This window comes from Eptatretus burgeri, chromosome 9 (assembly GCF_056783735.1).
Source record: "Eptatretus burgeri isolate ZD-2024b chromosome 9, Ebu_testis_v1, whole genome shotgun sequence".
NCBI lineage: Eukaryota > Metazoa > Chordata > Myxini > Myxiniformes > Myxinidae > Eptatretus > Eptatretus burgeri.
Genome location: NC_140969.1, coordinates 67,560,047 through 67,580,098, shown reverse-complemented (window position 1 = coordinate 67,580,098; position 20,052 = coordinate 67,560,047). Strand labels below are relative to the sequence as shown.

The 20,052-nt window shown below is 44.4% G+C and overlaps 1 protein-coding gene across 2 annotated transcripts in view; it reads right to left on the bottom strand.

The window, feature by feature from the left end:
- The window catches only part of LOC147020275 (spectrin beta chain, non-erythrocytic 1-like), a 264,618-nt gene that overhangs the window by 98,886 nt on the left and 145,680 nt on the right, over nucleotides 1-20,052 (bottom strand). For both annotated transcript variants that reach the window (XM_085895518.1, XM_085895519.1), the window contains 4 exons: nucleotides 17,369-17,522; nucleotides 2,093-2,517; nucleotides 1,709-1,875; nucleotides 1,217-1,495 (listed from right to left, as the gene is read on the bottom strand). In XM_085895518.1, coding sequence (XP_085751644.1) covers nucleotides 1,217-1,495; nucleotides 1,709-1,875; nucleotides 2,093-2,517; nucleotides 17,369-17,522 — 1,025 coding nt within the window. The remainder of the gene's footprint in view (nucleotides 1-1,216; nucleotides 1,496-1,708; nucleotides 1,876-2,092; nucleotides 2,518-17,368; nucleotides 17,523-20,052) is intronic.

Sequence of the window (20,052 nt, the reverse complement as noted above, 5' to 3'; positions counted from 1 at the left end):
TCTGAGGTGTGTGTGTGTGTGTGTGTGTGTGTGTGTGTGTGTGTGTGTGTCTGTGTGTGTGTGTGTGTGTGTGTGTGTGTGTGTGTGTGCGGACGCTTAGGCTCGAGGCTCGCTCGCTAGATCGTGCTAGCTGGATCGCTCTGGGCTCTCTGGATCGAAGGCACTTTGAGGGGGTCGGTGGTCGTGGCGGAGTCACTCAGGATCGTGTGCGAGTCGCCTCTCTGGGTCGGATCGAGGAGGACTCGAGCTCGAGGATCCACCACCCGGTCACATTTTTCCTTCCTTTCTTTATTTTCTTTGCTTTCGAATGAATGTTGCGGCGCCATGTCCGCAAGTAGAACTGTATAAGTGACTGTACATAATAAATAGACGGTAATAGCTCTTTCCTTGGCATTGTGTTTGGCTGAATAACTGCATGCGTGTTTCACCCATTTATTGCTTGATTGTATACGTGTAAAATAATAAATGTGCTTATTTGAATGTGAACCTGTTCGTCGTGACATTTTCCCCATTGAACTGCCGTATTGCATTTCGGAATGGTAGCGGGCTTTTTGATAGCCGGTAAAAGAATCGGGTCCAGCGAGGTCTCGCGATAATACCCCGCTCGGTTATCCCAGAACGGAACGAACGGCTTAAGCGGTTCATGTCCAAGCAGACCTCGCTGAGGTACAGTCTCTCGGGAGGCTGCCCGCGCGAATAATTAGATATATCGACAATTCGGCGATTGACCCTGTCGCGCACGGGTAGAATAGTGACTAGGCCGTGGTGTGCGCTTGGAGCACACCTGTGACTGGTTTTCAGCGTTGTTCCAGAAAGTCGCGACTGAATTGTCCGTCCGGTGGGCGTACGGCCGCGATTCGGCTAAAAGCGGCTGTCCGCACGCCGGCGGGCGCGAGATTCGTAACAATATGTAATGAATCCTCTTCAGTCATTTTAACCAGTGTAATAAACATTTTTCAATTGAAATTGTTTGCTATCCCATCATCAAGAGAGCCCTTTGGTCTGGATGTTCATGACACTGACCTCATATCTATTACCAACAAGATTATATTTCGGAAGTATGGGGAGGGAGCCAAGTTACCTCAACTTACTCGACTCTTTAAAATCATCCGAATTAGTGGGATAATGGTATTTTGGGTATTACAGGGACACTGAAACTTCACATTTGTGGAAATAAAGAAGGGAACTCAAAATCTTTCCTTTCTGAACACCATACCTATGCTGGACCACCTCGAGGTCCTCAAGCTTCTCTGGTATCTCTAAGGCATCCAACCATGCTTGTTTTTCTTCAATCCACAAATCACAAGCATCAGTTTCACTGTACATGGTGTACAAGGCAAGTGCGTCTTGCAGGCGTTGCTTTCTGGCCCGTGCCAGCCCGAGGACATCAGCATACTGTCGCTCAAGCTGTGCCAGCCGGTCCTGCACCGCTGACGAGGTCGCAGCTTCAGCTGGCAACGAGCCAGTAGCATCATGCAGGGCATCAAGGACAACCCTAAGAGGGTAGGTAGGTGGGAAAGAAATATGTAGAAAAGTTTTTGTTCCTTTCAAACTTGAAATATGACACGATAGTTAGTAATGAAGGGTTGGGAAGGTGGAAGTAAGGAAGAAGGCTTGCAATTGGTAATTTTTGTCATGAAGTATAAAAATTTGACCTTTATATTTTTAACCCTAACTCCAAAAACACGAGCCTCATAAGTGCACACACCTGTGTTGGTTGATGTCTTCCATCACATCTCTGTGCTTTTTCACAAGTGCTTGTGTTGAGCATTCATCCTGACCTACATCCTCACTTGAAATCAAATGCAAAACATTGTTGTTCCAAGCCTGCATATCATCGGCATCTGCTTGGAACTGGTACAAAGCCAGGGCCTCCTAAAAGGTTTCAAGAGATAAACAAAAAAGTCATTGTAAAGAGTTAGCTCTATTAAACTTGGTTGCAAAGATACATGAAAAGCACAACACATGTACTTAACAGAAATCAAAATGTGCCCAAAAAAACCAAATGACCACACAATAAGGTAAACACACAATCCAGCAAAATAAATACAGTACAAAGCACATTTTGTTTTTGTTTTTCTTTGGAGGTCACCTGCAGGCGATTGCGTCTCAAAGCAGTCTGCTCCTCCAACCTAGCCCATTGATCTTGTACCTCATGGGAACGCTGCCACATGCTATCAGCCCCAGGTAGACCCTGCTGATCAAGCTCCTCTCCACGTTTTATTGTCTGCTCTAGGCGAGCTTTCCGGCCATTCATCTCATCCTCAAAAGCCCGGTGTGCACTGATAAGGCGAAGTGTCGCCGTCAAGTCCTTCCCAACATCTTCAGATGCTAACAATGGTTCCTGTTCATGCAGCCAGGCCTCCTCCTCTTCCATCTCCCATAAGAAGAGCCATAGATCACGTGAGGCCTCAAGTCCTGCCCTGCGTTCAGCAGCAAGCTTTGAAAGCTCGTGGTAGCAAAATTCTAGATGGTCAATACGCTCCAAAATGATCTGCGAGTCACATGGCTTGTAATCTGGTGGAGGCATATGAAAGGGAAAGAGGATGGTTTCATGCTTGGCAGATATATTCTTGCACACTGATTGTAGAAGTTTTGACAAGAATGTATGCATTTAGGATAGCTACACTCGAATCATTTCCACATATCATACACAGCACCATAATGAATATCATCCAGAGGAAGAGACTGTCTGGCCCATCACGTCTGTGCCATCAACCCAATTATTCTCAAACACCACAAGAACATTCAGCTTTTTTTCATGCCACAAGTACTAATACATTTTTACATAATGAGGAAGTGCAAAACAACCCAATACATGTTGAAACCCCAATACACCTCTGGCATGTTAAGAAAGCACTACCATTTCAGCTAATTCCCTTTTTGTGAGTGAAGAATGCTAAACAAATTCACATATGTTCGAATATATCATTACAGAACAGGATATGAGCCGAGTTGATCAATTTCATCAATATAATAATGATTCGAATGAAAGAAATAAGAAAAGAAACGAGAATGTCACTCGGTCGTGTGCATACCTCCACCAGGCTGAACCTTTTTTTTTTGTATGCATAATCAAGGCTCGTGGAAGAGCCAGTACACTAAACAGATCAGGACCTAACAGGACGCAAAAAATAATCGTGGAGACGCACGCAAAAGGAACAGTAGAGAGAGGGTGGAAACACCAGCAGCAGAGTTAATGGCCTAAATAGAGGAAGACTTGGGCAAATAATAGACAGGGTAAACCCAAGGAAAAACAAACATTTTTTCCAGTCAAGGTTTTCTCAGTGGAGTCATCTTCCTGAACCCATACCATTTGATATTAGCTTGGAGGCCACCCATAATTTTTCCTCAAATTCAAGATGGCGGCCAAAATCCAAAATTGCCGCCACAATTACCTTTAGGAGATTTATACTGCCTTGTAGTGTTTCCTGTCAAGGTTTTTTCAGTGGTTCTGTCATCCTGAACATATACCCTTTGAGATTAGCTTAGGAGCCTCCCAGGATTTGGCCTAAAATCCAAGATGGCTGCCAAAAATCAAAGGTCAGGTCAAGTATGGAGCATGTGCCAGAACAGCGCGTCGCTGCGTCCACTTTCCGCCGGTACTCCAGGGGCCTCCATCTGGCCATCCCCCAGGCAGATGCCAGGCCCATCCCCATCTCCTTGAGATGATGGTCAACCTGCTGCAACCACGAGGCATGTGGTCGGCCCACTGGCCTCCTCCACTCATAAGACTCCCTCGCTGAGAGAATCTGGTGAGCAGGATCAGCGTCAGGAAAATGAGCCACATGTCCATACAGCCGCAACTGATGCTCACGGACTATGCAGGTAACAAATCTCATCCGAGTCTCTCTCAGCAACCGCTCGTTGGACACAAAATCCGACCAGCGATAGCCAAGGATTCTCCGAAGAGACCTGGTACCAAAGGAATTAAGTCTCCGTCTCAGATCCTTGGTCAGAGTCCAAGTCTCGCATCCATAGAGCAAGACTGGAAGTACCAAGGACCTGAAGACTTGGACTTTCATCCTCCCGCACAGGTACCGGCAGCGCCACACCCCATGATCCAGTGAATCCATGACTCCCCAGGCCCGACCCAGACGTCTATTGACCTCTGACTCACAGCCAGCAGAGACATGAATATCACTGCCAAGGTAAGTGAATCTCTCCACGACCTAAACATCCTCACCACAAACAGACACAGACAGGACAGCAGCATCCAAGATGTCACCGAAAGCTTGGATCTTAGTTTTGACCCAAGAAACCCGTAATCCCAGTGGCTCCGACTCCTCATTCAGCACCTCGAGGGCCCCCAAAAGAATATCTAAAGTCTCCGCAAAGATGACTGCATCATCTGCAAAATCAAGGTCCGAGACCTTGACATTCCCAAATGATGCACTGCAGCTTGATCTCTCCAACATCCTCCCTAAAATCCAGTCCATGCAAGTGCTGAAAAGTGTGGGGGCCAGTACACATCCCTGACGAACTTCAGTAACAACTGGAAAGAAGTCAGAGATGGTACCACCACACTTCACAGCACTCTCAGTACCAGAGTAGAGTTCAGACATCAGATCGATCAGGTTTGGTGGCACCCCACGAAGACCAAGAATCCTTCAGAGGACATCCTGATTCACTGAATCGAACGCTTTACAGAGATCAACATAGGCTGCAAGCAGCCCCTGCCGAAACTCTCGTCTGCATTCATTGAGGACACGAAGAGCAAGGATACGGTCAATCGCTGACCTCTTTGGTGAAAAGCCTGACTGCTCTGAAAGCTGGTGCTCAAGCAGATGGTGGCGAACCCTATCAAGAATTATCTGAGCAAAGACCTTGCCCGGCACTGAGAGCAGCGTCACCCCATGGTAGTTGTTGCAGTCTTGGCGATCACCCTTCCCTTTCCAGAGAGGAACAACAAGGCCCCTCTTCCAATCAGTTGGGATGATGCCTGTGTTCGAGGCAGAGCACAAAACTGCATGCAACGACACGAGTGCAGCATTTCCACCAGCCTTGAGAAGTTCAGCATGGATGCCACAGATCCCTGGAGCTTTGCCCCATTTCAACCGGTTCACAGCAGCCCATGTTTCCACAAGCGAAGGTGGACCACAGTTGATTCGAGGGTCAGCAACAGGTATTGTAACACCCTTGACATCCAACTCGACAGCTGGGGGATCAACCTGATACAACCGCTCAAAGTAACCGGCCCAGCGGGCCTTCACTTCAGACTCCTCTGTCAAGAGCCTACCACTCTCTGCTTTAACCACAGTGCTCCGAGGGATGGGCTTGGATGAACGCAATGCGCGGATTCCCCTGTAAGCGGGACGAGAATCACCTGTCCACAGGTGATGCTCTACAGATTCCTCGCACATAGGCCTCCTTGTCCACCCTCAGTGCACGTACAGTTTTACGCCTCAGCTCCCTGAACAGCTCAGCTCTGCCATTCAGCCTGGCCCTGCGACTCTGGTCAATGGTATCCAGTGTCCCTTGAGAGACAAAATTCTTCTTTGCCCTGCGGTGAGTTCCAAGACATCCACCGGCAACATCAAGGACGGTGGTCTTGAAGGCACTCCACAACTCTTCAGGACCCCCCAAAACACCCAGACCCCCAAGTATCCACTCAGCCTGTTCACAAACTCCTCAGCTACTCTCTCATCCCTGAGCTTGCCAACATCCAGCCTAGGCTGGGATGGTACCATTCTCCAGGATTTAAGGTGCAGCTTTAGAGTTGCTACAACAAGCCGGTGGTCAGTATTGAGGAACTGAGCACTCCGGTAGACCCTGCAGTTCTGGATCATCCTCCAACGACCGTCAATGAGGACATGGTCAATCTCCTTTGCCACACCGCCAGCGTTGGAATACCAAGTCCAGCGATGAGCTTGTGGGCGCTGAAACCATGAACCAGCCACCCTAAGTCCATGACTTCTTGCAAAGTCAAGGAACTTAGTGCTATTCTGGTTCATAATTCCTGACCCATGGGGACCAACACACACCTCATAACCATCCCTATCAGCTCCAGTCGATGCATTGAAATCCCCCAAGACTCGAAGTGTATCTCGTCTGGGGCACTGATCAACCACAGACTCGAGTGTGGCGTAGAATGCATCCTTCACGGTGAGATCACTCACCTCAGTCGGAGCATAAACAGAGACCAGGGAAATGACACCTAAGGAGTGACGAATCCTTAATCTCATAATACGCTCGTTGACCGGTGTTACCTCAATTATCATTGGGGTCAGCTTATTGGACACAGCTACAGCAACTCCTTGGGTATGGTAACCATCAGAGCAACCAGACCAATAGTAGGTGTAACCACCCACCATTATGTCACCGCAATCCGGTCTCCGAACCTCAGAGAGAGCTGCAATCCCGATGTCCAAACACTTCAGCTCAGATGATAACAGAGACAGGTGATCATCCTCTTAGGGATCGGACATTCCAGGCACCCACCCGAAGGGACCGCCTCAGGTTAACCCAAGGAGACCGCCGTCTGGTGGACGACACCTCAGCACCACTCCGACACACTCTCCCGCAATCTGACCCAGGGATGTTACCCTGTGGTTTCCCTCCTATCATCAAAGATTGGGGGTCCCGAAGGCTTTGCCCCAATCCCATCATCCGGTGAGCTGCCCTGCGAAGGGAAGCTGCACAGGAGGTACTCCCACTGAGTGGGTTTTCAGATTTTTTTTGCGTTTTTGTGTTTTGCGGAATGAAGGGTTTTACGGTGGCCGGAGTGCAAATCCTGCCACCAACTTCCTAATAAAAAAGTAACCCAACTGCAGGAGGATATCCACAGACACAGTTGGGCACTAGATATAGATGGCCGTTGGCTCACAAGGAGCTCCTCCACCCTTTGACAGGTTTTGTTTTTAATCCTGCTGGGTGTCCATATCCAAACACCCTCCTCACCAGAAAACCTGGTGGGGGAGACGGTTTAGTCGCCGACAACCCGACCATGGAACAGGTTAGTACAGGTTTACATGGTACCTGTAGCAGGTCACAGATCCAACCTGACCTGCCAAAAAAATCAAAGTGGCTGCCAAAATTAATTTAATTCGGTTTATACTACCTTATAGTTTTTCCTGTTAAATTTTTCTCAGCAGTTCCAGCATACTGGACCTATAGCCTTTAAAATTAGCTTGTAGTACAGTAGATTAAGTCAACATTTCACCAGAATCGTTCAAAATGTGAAAAAGTGTGAAAACTGGAACACGTGACGACATTTATCTGCTCTTTCATATAAGAGCAGGACACACATGATCAGACTACAATTACGGCCGCCATCTTGAATTTCAAAATAACCACCGCCGAAAACTATTTTTACGATATCTTGGTCACTAAGGTGCTGAAGCACTTCAATAAAGAGTCTAACCCAATGCTTTCACACACAAGAAATCCAATAAACACGCTTATAATGCTCCATTTTCAGTCTTTCTGCTTTAAAATCGAAATGAGACCCTTTCATAAACAACGAAAAAACTTGAAAGTGTTTGCTCGATGTTTGATATCCAAATGCTCTGAGCGTGCGGAAATGGCTTTATCCAATTTAATTTTCAATATAATGTTTTGAAAGGTGTTATAATTCTCAGAGTCTGTCTGTCATTCGCTCTGAAACTATGGTCCATAGTTCCAGCTATCATTCTTTCCAGCTTTCAGTCGATCCATGCGTTCCAGAGAACGTCCCTGTGTGTGAGTCAATCACTATCACTCTTTGCATGCATGAATATGATCTGTATTGCAATTGATGCACAAAAAATCAGTTGCTGTCTCAAAATAATGAGATGTATGCATGTATAGATGTGTATAAACAGAAATATATGTTCTAAATTGTAATGGTGGTGGACAAACATTTTTTCCCCCATTTTTAAAGACATGTGATACGGTGATACCATTGCACTGACATACTACAACGATGTCCAAAAAATGCAAGATAATCGATGCTGGTGAAGGTGCATCTTCTAAAAGACAATGCCCAGAAAAAACAGCCTTGATTGACTGGAAATTGTGTGCAATTTGCCAACAGGACACCGAAGAAAAGCTTGTTAATCCGAGCATAGCTAAATATAGAGGAAGTGATAAAGAATGCGGCTACAAACTATTTGCTGAGAATATTTTGGAGTTTCATCAAATTGATGCCTTACCAGAGGATGTCTCGAATCATCGACGAGTTTGAGAATTCATTTGGAATAACTTCCACAAAATCTTAAGAGCACCATGATCCAGGGTGACCACTCCTTGGCTTTTCTCACAACATCTTGGCTATTCGTTGTTCACCTTGGCGTCTTGGTTTTCTATAGGTTTTCTTGGTGTATAGGTTTTCTATTATCATCGCTTTTCCGAAACCTTGTGAATTCTTGGCTTTTTTCATTGGCTCACCTTGACATTTATGAAAATGAGGAGTGGTCACACTGCCATGATCAGGGACAATCCACTCAGTTGAAATTTTCCCAACAGGTCAAAGCTGTGGTTGCAACATTTGAAGAATTAGGTAATCCCTTCACAGAAGATACAAATGATCTGATCGTGCTGGACACAAAGGAGGTGATGACAGAAGATGCAATCTTTAGGCTGAGGAATGTGGAAGCAAATGTGCAGTCAAAATATGACACATATGCTGCTGAATGCTTGGAGCAGCGAGAAAAACCAATTTCAGACATCATACCAAAGAACAACATGGTTCCCTTCCACAAGATTTCACTCTCAAAACACTCCAGAACTTCTTCTTCTTCTTCTTTCGGCTGCTCCCATTAGGGGTCGCCACAGCGGATCATCCGTATGATCCGCATGGTGATTTGGCACATGTTTTACGCCGGATGCCCTTCCTGACGCAACCCTGGTCACCTCTTACGACACAGGGATATGGTACACCTATTTTAACCGGGGTATACACCGGCCCAGTATACTGGTACTCATTTTGCCGACCTCGGAAGGATGACAGGCTGAGTCAACCCCCTGGTGTATTAATTCAGTGGCCCAACGGGGCTTGAACTCAGGACCTTTTGGATCCCAAGCCGCTGCCCTAACCACTGCGCCAACACCAGGCTTTGTCGCCACAGCGGATCATCCATATGATCCGCATAGTGATTTGGCACATGTTTTACGCCGGATGCCCTTCCTGACACAACCCTGGTCGCCTCTTACGACACAGGGATATGGTACACCTATTTTAACCGGGGTATACACCGGCCCAGTACACTGGTACTCATTTCGCCGACCACGGAAGGATGACAGGCTGAGTCAACCCCCTGGTGTATTAATTCAATGGCCCAACAGGGCTTGAACTCAGGACCTTTTGGATCCCAAGCCGCTGCCCTAACCACTGCGCCAACACACCAGGCTAAAACACTCCAGAACATCACACCAAATTAGGATTCTGAAAAGCAACTGTGAGTTGTTTGGCAGAATGTACATATCTTGTCAGTCCCGAGAAGGGGACATGGATGAATTCTTCAGTCATGAAAACCAGGGATCACCACCTTCTCTATCAGGCATGGGAGAACTGAGGCAGTGTACTAAATCAGACCTTTTTAGATGTTTCGACAAGCTGGCTACTAGTATGGCTTCTGAGTGTGGTACACCAGAGGTAGATGCCAAGATTATTGATGGATCTGTTATATTCAATATGCTGCTTCCTAAGTCCTGCTCAATATCCGGAGACTATGCTGAAAATGTGTTCTTGCCTTATGTACTGAGAAATCTGCACAACACAAAACGTCTGGATGTTATATGGGATCGGTAAATTGACAACAGTTTGAAGAGTTCATCGAGAAAGAGGAGGGGAACGGGGAGCCGCATTATTGTCACAAATTCTACGCCAATTCCGCAGAACTGGCAGAGCTTTCTTTGCGTGGACCAAAATGAGAGTGAGCTGTATCATTACCTGTCACAGTGCTTCGCTAAGTTATCCACACAAGAGAAGGAGCTATATAGCACACAAGATACCAATGTCATCTCTTCCCAAGAGTGCAACATAGAATCTTCTCCAGCTCCATGCAACCATGAAGAAGCTGATACGAGGTTATTCTTGCATGCTCTCCATTGTGCACAAAATGGCCATTACAGAATCCTGATCAGGTCAGTCGACAATGACGTTGTTGTCCTTGCAATTGCCATATTTCATGCTTTATCCCTTGACGAACTATGGGTTGCATATGGAGTCAAGGAACACTACAGGTTAATACCGGCTCACACGATTGCAAACAGTCTTGGTGAAAATAAGGCCAAAGCTCTTCTGTTCTTCCATGCCTTCACTGGCTGTGACACGTCGTCGTCATTCAGTGGTATTGGGAAGAAAACCGCTTGGGATACCTTGACCAATTTCCCTTATATAACGGACACTTTCTTGAGTTTATCCCAAGAGCCTTCATCAGTCTCAGATGAGAATGTGTGTCAACTGGAAAGGTTTGTCATACGTCTTTATGATAGAACCAGTGAATGCACCAATGTGAATCAGGCAAGGAAGCTTCTGTTCGCGAAAGGAAGACAAATAGATCACCTACCCCCCACAAAGGCAGCCCTCACGGAACATATGAAGAGGTCGACATACCAGGCAGGATACATCTGGGGCCAAGCACTGATATCTAAGCAGCAGTTACCAAGCCCATGCGACTGGGGATGGACGAAGAACGCCATTGAACAGTGGATACTTTTCTGGACAGCACTTGCCGTTGCCGAGACGGCCAAATCCTGCACACAGATCTGATCAAATGTGGCTGCAAAAAGGCATGCAGACCACCATGCAAATGTTTCTGTGCTTCTCTCCCGTCCAATGAAATTTGCCATTGTGCAGGAACAAGTTATCAGACAGATTGAAGTCAGAACTGTATCTAGACCAGATTAACTATACTTGGGACAGTGTATATGTCATTTTAAAGCAGAAAGACTGACAATAGAGCATTTTAAGTGTTTATTGGATTCCTTGTGTGTGGAAACATTGGATTAGACTCTTTATTCATTTTGCTAGGTCTCTTGGAGACGGAGATATTGTAAAATATTATTTTTGGTGGTGGCCATTTTGAAATTCAATATGGCGGCCTTAAATGTATTCTGATCAGGTGTGTCCTGCTTTTCTATGAAAGAACATATAAAAATGGACATATACACCAATTTTCACACTTTTTTCACAATCTGAACGATTTTTGTTTAATCTACTGTACTATTGAGGGCCATCCATGATATGACCTCAAATCCAAGATAGCCGCCAAAATGGCCGTCAAAATCATCTTAATTATATTCAAACTACCTCTTAGGTTTTCCTGTCAAAGTTTTCTCAGTGGTTCCGCCATTCCAAACCTATGTCCTTTGTTATTAGCTTGGAGGGCACCCAGGATTTGGCCTCAAATGCAAGATGGCCACGAAAAACCAAAATGGCCACCAAAATTACTTCAAAATTGATATATCATCTTATTTGTCACCCAGAATGTTCCGTTCTCGGAAAGCAGGGTTTAGGGGCTGTGCAATAATTATGGGACCTGGGGGAGGGAGAAATTTCCGGATGGTGTGCCATTGTCTTGTGAGCCATTCTCTACAATCCATGGGGATTTGATAACTGAGACCACAATCAACCGAGAAGTGAAGGTCAGAGGTGGTCCAATGCAAGGCGGATACAGTACCAATGAGAGCACAACAGACACATTCATCAAGACCAGTCATATCATCGCTAAGTTCAGAGCTACACCGAAGGAAAGGCAAAATATCATCACCTCCTCAGCCCACAAGGAGACCACAATAGCGGCCCGAATACACCATGAAAATATGGTTCATAATTGAGTACTTCAGCTTGACAAATACTTCGACCCATTCCTGAATGGTCCCGCTCGTCATATGAAGACTGGTGTGGAAATCGATTGTGATGTTGTGAGAGGATTTATGTCATCCGCAGAAGCTGGAGAACACAAATATAAAGAATTTGTTGACTTGAGACTCAAAGCCAGTGGGGAAGAACGAGTTAATTTCTTCGACAATATTACCAAGCTCAAGATCAAAACCGGGATGGAGAAGGCAAAGAAAGACCCAAAAGTTGTTGATATCCTGAAAAAAGACAGACAGGCCTTCGGTTTACTGGTAGGCAAAGCAACATCTCCAGAAGAGGCACATTCACATCCCTTGACTACTGTCCCATTAGCTCTAGCCACACCACAGAGAGATTTGAGACAAGGTTCAAAAGCAGCATTGAGGAACTACCTCATAGAAAAGTCTGAATCAGTCCGTGAGAACCCGCGACATGAAGGAAATTGGCTTTTGATGGAATGGCTGTTGTGAAATCTGTTCCTGCTCAGCAAACTTGGGGAAAATATGCAGCAGCCCTGTTGAAATTTTGCTTGCCAGCAAGTGACTCCAAACTGCAGCAACTGGGAATCATATTTGATTCATGCAGTACAGCCACAACGAAGGAGCTCACTCAACGTCGCCATGGCACACCTAGAAGAAGAACTCACATCACAAGCTCTAAACAGGACATGCCTAAAGGGAAATATTGGGACTCGTTTCTGCGAAACTCAGAAAATAAGACAGAACAACTCGGGTTTGACATTACTCTCAATTCAAAAATGTTTTTGTTTTGCCTTTTCTTCATTTGCTGCAAGACCTTTATCATTCTCAGCATATTAATTCTGTGGTCTTTCTGGAATTTATGACATTGTGTGAACATGATTTTTAGCTATTGTATTGTTACGTTTGAAGGGGGGGTATGCATTCAAAGGGTAATTAGGATGTTTAATTAGGTATGCCATGCTGTTCGAATGTACCAGGATCTCAATGTAATAAGTAGCAATTCAGTGGTGATAAGTTGTCTAGTAAATGTCCATTTCTTCAAGGGGGAAATGATAATTGTCACGTAATTAAATAGGGATACGGGATAGGGTAAGTGTGTCTGCGTAAACCCCTTTTAGTATTCTCTAGAGGCTTGCCGTGACGTCACAGGACAGTGCTGCGGATGGCTCCGCCCTGTGATCACGATTGGCGGAAGGCGACGGCGCAGGGCCAATAAAACGGCTCGATTGGAAGTGACGAGGACGGGAGGATAAAAAGGCTCTGTTCGGGGAAAAGGTGAAGAGGAAGAACATCGTGACAGAAAGACTGTTTTGGGGGAGGCTGTTGTGCTGGGAGCGTGCTTTTTGTTGCGCTGATTCGGCCCTGGTTTGATCGTGTCTTGTAGCCTTGCTGTGCCTCGTGCCTCAGCTCGGTTGGCTCTGGGGTTCTGCTGGCTCGGAGTACGGGGTCGAACGGCGGGCGGACCTGCCTCCCTCTCCTGCTCGCAACTTGGCGCCAGAACTGGTTCCCTGGCGGCTGTGAGCAGACTTGGGCCAGGACCAGGAGGTCGACAGCACCACGGTGTTTCCTGCCCCTGACGAGCGCAACGCCAGCTCGTCCGACGCCAATCCAGGGACTGTTGCGTCCACACCACGGGCCAGCCTGACCACCAGGATCAGCTACGTTTTGTGTGTGTGTGTGTGTGTGTGTGTGTGTGTGTGTGTGTGTGTGTGTGTGTGTGTGTGTGTATGTGTGTGTGTGTGTGTGTGTACCTGGCGCCTTAGAGGGTTTGAGATTTGTATATTCATTGGAATTGTCTGTGTTTTCCCCATGCCCGAACCCACACCACCATCCCGTCGAATCGCCCCGGATCCCTCTTCTTGCCAAGTCTTGTTATTTCTGGTTAGAGAAATAAACGTTATCAACTCAGTGAAAAGCGACTCGTGCCACCTTCCTCGTCCCGTTTGCGGTAGAGCGATTGAAACCGCCATCTTTGGGTTATAAATAAATAAACCGCCTCCATCGTTCCGGCTCATTCTACGTTAGCGGGACTGTTCAAGTCCCGTGGACGTCACAGTATTTTTGGTAACTTGATGTGTTTGTACTGTATTTATTTATTAAGTTACCTTCAGGCTAAAACAGCTGAAATGCAACAAGTATTGTCCATCTGAGGCAAGGCAAAAAACATCATCTTGCAAATCCCGAGGCTGAACTCTCCAGTTATGAGTTTCCTTGAAAGTTTATAGTGGTGCTTCGTCAAGTCAGTCTCTGGTAGATGCTCCCCTCACCCACCCTCATCTCAAATGGCATAGCTGCAGACTCTGCCTGAGCTAAAGCAAAATGTCTTAACTCTGTGTTTGCTTCCAAATATTGTGTACACACCCAACCCATTCTGTTCTCATCTTACCCACGCATACTCACTGTCGACTGGACTTTGTGTCTAAGCTCTTCTACGAGATTCGACCATGAATACAAAAAACACTAGAAAGGCACTCGTTAGAGCACATACCTCCGCCAGGCTGATTAGTTTACGTTTTATATCCCACTGATAGGCCGGATCTGGATTCAACCTGAACTAAAATTTAATCGGCTTAATTTAATCTTGTCACCTAATCAATTCATCCACCAAGTTTCATCCGAATCCGTCCATAACTTTTTCAAATATCGTGTCATATATCAAATTAGCCCCATCACTCATTGGTGAAGAATCACTTTAAAAATTCTCGGATCTGGATCCGGATTTGGATCTTCACCAATATTTAACCAAATCTTCCTTGTTAAACCAAATCTTCCAACCTGCCCATCAACTTTCATCAGAATCCATCTATAACTGTTTGAGATACGTATCCTGATATTATGGCGTTTTGGGCCCTATCTCTCAATGTTGAAAAAAATTACACTAAAAATTCTCGGATCCAGATCCGGATCCGGATATTCACCAAAATCTAAACATTTCGTCGGTGTCACATACTCGAGCTCTCTAACAAATTTCAACCAAATTCATCCACAATTCTGAGATATTTTGTTCACAAGCAGACAAACAAACAAGAAAGATGTCGTGCATAGGACAATACTAGTGAAATCCATAAAACAAATTTGACCTTAAAAATAATTTATGGTTGAATTCAATGACCAAATTTGCAAATCCTCTTCAAATTTCAAGTCAATCGGGTGAAAATTGAGGATTTCAGAAATTCCACCCAAGTTGTTGACCTTTGACCTATGTTGACATTTTATTCCAAGTTGACATAAAAATAATTAGTGAGTTGAATTCAGTGACCTGAAATATAAATCCTCTTCAAATTTCATGTCAATCAGATGGGAATTGAGGATTGTAGAAATCTCACCTAAGTTGTTGACCTTTGGCCTGTTGACCTTTCGGCCAAAGTTGATCTCAAAAATAATTGATGGTTCAATTCAGTAAGCTGATATGAAAGTATTTTTCAAATTTCTCCTCAATTGGATGAAAATTGAGGATTTTAGAATTTTGACATATTTGTTGACCTTTGGCCTATATTGAGCTTTTGACCTCAAAAACAATAGGCTTCTTGCTTTTGACAAACGTGAAGTTTTGTGAAGATCAGTTTAAAATTGTGACCTGTAGGCGATTGACAAACAGACAGACAAACAGAATAACAAAATCCACTGACCAATATACTTGAAAAATCTTCGATTTTGCAAGTAACAAATAGACAGACAGACAGGGGTGAAAACATAACCTCCATCCACCTTCGGTGGCAGAGATAATGACCCTCTGAACTACAGAACAGTTGAATTACTCCCAATTATAAGCAAATCCATGGAATTAAGAATAACTGCTGATGTCAGGTCTTTCCTATTTTCAAACATCTTGCCCTCTGGCTATCAGTTTTGATTCAGCCCCCATCACTTAACTCTGGACATGCTGTTGCTCCTCTATCTGCAATGGATGGATAACCTAAATCTCAAGATGTCAGGACCATCTTGCTGGACACATCTCAGCCATTCAAGTCTGACATCCTGATTTGCTTGCCAAGTTATCTGCCTGTGGCATACAAGGCCATGTTCACTCCTGGATTTCTGACTTTCTCCACTCATGCAGTCAATGCATTACTGTGGATGGGAAGGAAACCTCTCCTCTCCTCTCCCAATGGAGGCAGGATTTCCCCAATGTGTTGGGCCGAGTCTTGTTCTTCATATAAATAAATGACGTCCACGATGCTCTGGAAACCCTCTGTTCCTTTTTGCGAATTATGCCACACTGTCATACACTACCCAATCACACTGAGAGACAAACAGCAGTTGCATCACTCTTTGTTGATCTAAAATGATTAAATGCTGGTCTGATGAATAGAACATCTTCAAACCTGGAAAAAGTCATGGTCTCACCCTGTCGCTCTGGAAGCATCATCCATCGTCAACCATTTGAAGGGGCTCTTGAACTTCTAGGCCTTACTACAAGCCATGAGCTCTCCCAAGACAACCATAAGACAAAGCTCATCTCAAAAGCCACCACAGATTGCTCCATTGCTGTTGTGTTGCATATTGCTACTTCCTTTACACCCAAACGTATGCATATGCATGGCCACTGAGAACTGGGCCTTTAACACAGTTGTGTTACCTCAATAAAACCTCCATTAGAGAACCAGACCTCTTGTTGTTATTGGCATGATGGCAATGGTGTTCCATGCTTCTTGACACTTTTACACACAATAGTCAAATTTTAACCAGATCTGGTTCATCTCCACAGCAGAATAGGTTTAACTATCGTGATCACGAATCGTAATGTTACATAAGTGCCAACAGTAACATTGGCATCGTCATGTCACCAGTGCCAGTCAATAAACTCTCTGCCTGTGCATCCATATCCCCAGTCACCTAATGAACCACCCATTGTCGTCGGTGAATTGAAGGCGACAGATGTACTATGCAAGTATCACCAGCATATGTTTGTCCTCTGAGAGACCGTGTCCTCCCATGTATGAACGAGTCATATTTGATGGCGACACGATCGGTTTTGCAACGCTATCGTCACAATGTGTGTTTACCCACTGGGAGATAGCCCCATCATCATATGGGTTGTCCCCACACCAGACAAACAGACAGACAGAGGTGAAACAGATTGAGCGGAGACACATGCAAAATGAACAATAGAGAGAGGGGGGAAACACCAGCATCAGAGTTTCATCGAATTTACCGATGGTTACAGTCAACTTTCCTGGTTAAATCAGACAATATTCTTTATGTGTGTGTATATATATATATATATATATATATATATATATATATATATATATATATATATATATATATATATATATATATACATATATATATATATATATATATCTATATATATATATCTATATATATATATAATGTACATCTCCCTCTCACTCTAAATGCTTATTGTGTCAGGCAGTTTCCCCACTGCCCTTATGCCAGTTATTTCTTACCCTCTACCATCAATCTTGCACTTCCAAGAGCCTCAATCTTGTAAAGAGAAGAAAAATAAAGCACAAATACCATGCACATTTATGAATGCGATAGCATTATGATAGGTCTTGCAACAGAAGGTGGATGCTACTGTGGTTTACTGTGATACAGTAGGTTTGGTGATGGAGCAACCAAGATGCTGAAGCCTCACCCTCTCCCTCGGTAGCAAACTTGCTCACTGCCTCATTGGCAGATCGGACTCTGTCAGCTTGCACGGCAATATCAGCTTCCAACAAAGCATGCTTCTGCAGCAGATCCTCCACACCCAGAAGGTGCTTCCCGTAGTCCTGAGACTGTAGTCGGACCTAAGTGGTAAAGAAAGACTTAAGTGCAGGGTTAGTGAGTCCATAAACTAACTAGAACGGCACTCTTCGACATCACGACGTCGACCAATATGCTTCCGCCCAAATTACTACATCATTATACATACTTGTACCAAGTTTAACTTCGATACTTTCAGCCGTTGTTAAGTTATTGTGATAACGGAAACCTATCATGGACGGACGGACAAATGGGCGGATGCACGGACGGACAGATGGATGGACAACCGTACGGACAACCCAAAAACATAATGCCTCTGGCAACTAAGTAATAAAAAAACAAACGAAGCAGTTCTACCAAGTTAATTAATTCGTTTGTGAATGGTTCCATTTTAGCGAACCTTCATATCAAAATGTTGTTTCTGTTTGGAAAGGACATTGATGTTCTCTGTGAAAAACTTTTGCACATTCCTCCAGTCTCGTCTGTAAAAGGGTCATAATCTCTTTGCTTGTGATTATTTTTGAGGAATTTGAATAAATACCAACTCGATATCAAAGAAATAATCTTCAGTTATGTTTTGAGTGTTTCAATATTATCCAGGAGTCACAAGAGATTACAAATGATTGAATCCTGGACATAATTTTGGGAATCATAGTAGCATCTTCTTTACAATAAACCCCCTTCCTTCACCCAAATATTTTCTCTTCTGTGGAACTGACCGATACCACATCTGATCTGTTGTCTTGTGCTGCTCCCTCGATTCCTTAAAAAGTGCTGCCCATCCTTGCTCTCTTCTACTCTCATTTACCTGCTCTCTCCCATTCCTTTATACCACACATCCATGAATGTGTGATGTCTCTATCTCCCTGTTTTCCTTTCATCCTCTGTCAGTCTACGAACATGCTGTCCCCTACCATTTAGTTCCTCCAAACATCTCGATTTATGTTTCCAAAAAATATGTGTATAAACAAGTGTAAAGGTAAATCCAAAAAAACATATAAATATATATATATATATATATATATATATATATATATATATATATATATATATATATATATATATATATATATATATATATATATATATATATATATATATATATATATATATATATATATATATATATACAGTATACAGTGGGGAGAACAAGTATTTGATACACTGCCGATTTTGCAGGTTTTCCCACTTACAAAGCACGTAGAGGTCTGTAATTTTTATCATAGGTACACTTCAACTGTGAAAGACGGAATCTAAAACAAAAATCATGAAAATCACATTGTATGATTTTTAAATAATTAATTTGCAGTTTATTGCATGAAATAAGTATTTGATACATCAGAAAAACAGAACTTGATATTTGGTACAGAAACCTTTGTTTGCAATTACAGAGATCAGACGTTTCCTATAATTCTTAACCAGGTTTGCATAGACTGCAGCAGGGATTTTGGCCCACTCCTCCATACAGATCTTCTCCAGATCCTTCAGGTTTCGGGGCTGTCGCTGGGCAACACAGACTTTCAGCTCCCTCCAAAGATTTTCTATTGGGTTCAGGTCTGGAGACGGGCGATGCCACTCGAGGACCTTGAGATGCTTCTTACGGAGCCACTCCTTCGTTGCCCTGCTGTGTGTTTCGGGTCGTTGTCATGCTGGAAGACCCAGCCACGCCCCATCTTCAATGCTCTTGTTGAGGGAAGGAGGTTGTTGGCCAAGATCTCGCGATATATGGCCCCATCCATCCTCCACTCAATACGGTGCAGTCGTCCTGTCCCCTTTGCAGAAAAGCATCCCCAAATAATGATGTTTCCACCTACATGCTTCACGGTTGGGATGGTGTTCTTGGGGTTGTACTCATCCTTCTTCTTCCTCCAAACACGGCGAGTGGAGTTTAAACCAAAAAGCTCTATTTTGGTCTCATCAGACCACATGACCTTATCCCATTCCTCCTCTTAATCATCCAGATGGTCATTGGCAAACGTCAGACGGGCCTGGACATGCGCTGGCTTGAGCAGAGGGACCTTGCGTGCGCTGCAGGATTTTAATCCATGACGGCGTAGTGTGTTACTTATGGTTTTCTTTGATACTGTGGTCCCAGCTCTCTTCAGGTCATTGACCAGGTCCTGCCGTGTAGTTCTGGGCTGATCCCTCACCTTTCTCATGATCATTGGGGCTCCATGAGGTGAGATCTTGCATGGAGCCCCAGACCAAGGGAGATTGACTGTTATCCTGAACTTCTTCCATCTTCTAATAATTGCACCAACAGTTGTTGCCTTCTCACCAAGCTGCTTGCCTTTTGTCCTGTAACCCATCCCAGCCTTGTGCAAGTCTACAATTTTGTCCCTGATGTCCTTAGACAGCTCTCTGGGCTTGCCCATTGTGGAGAGGTTGGAGTCTGATTGATTGAGTGTGGACAGCTGTCTTTTATACAGATAACAAGTTCAAACAGGTGCAGTTAATACAGGTAATGAGTGGAGAATGGGAGGGCTTCTTAGAGACAAAATTAACAGGTCTGTGAGAGCCGGAATTCTTACTGGTTGGTAGGTGATCAAATACTTATTTCATGCAATAAAATGC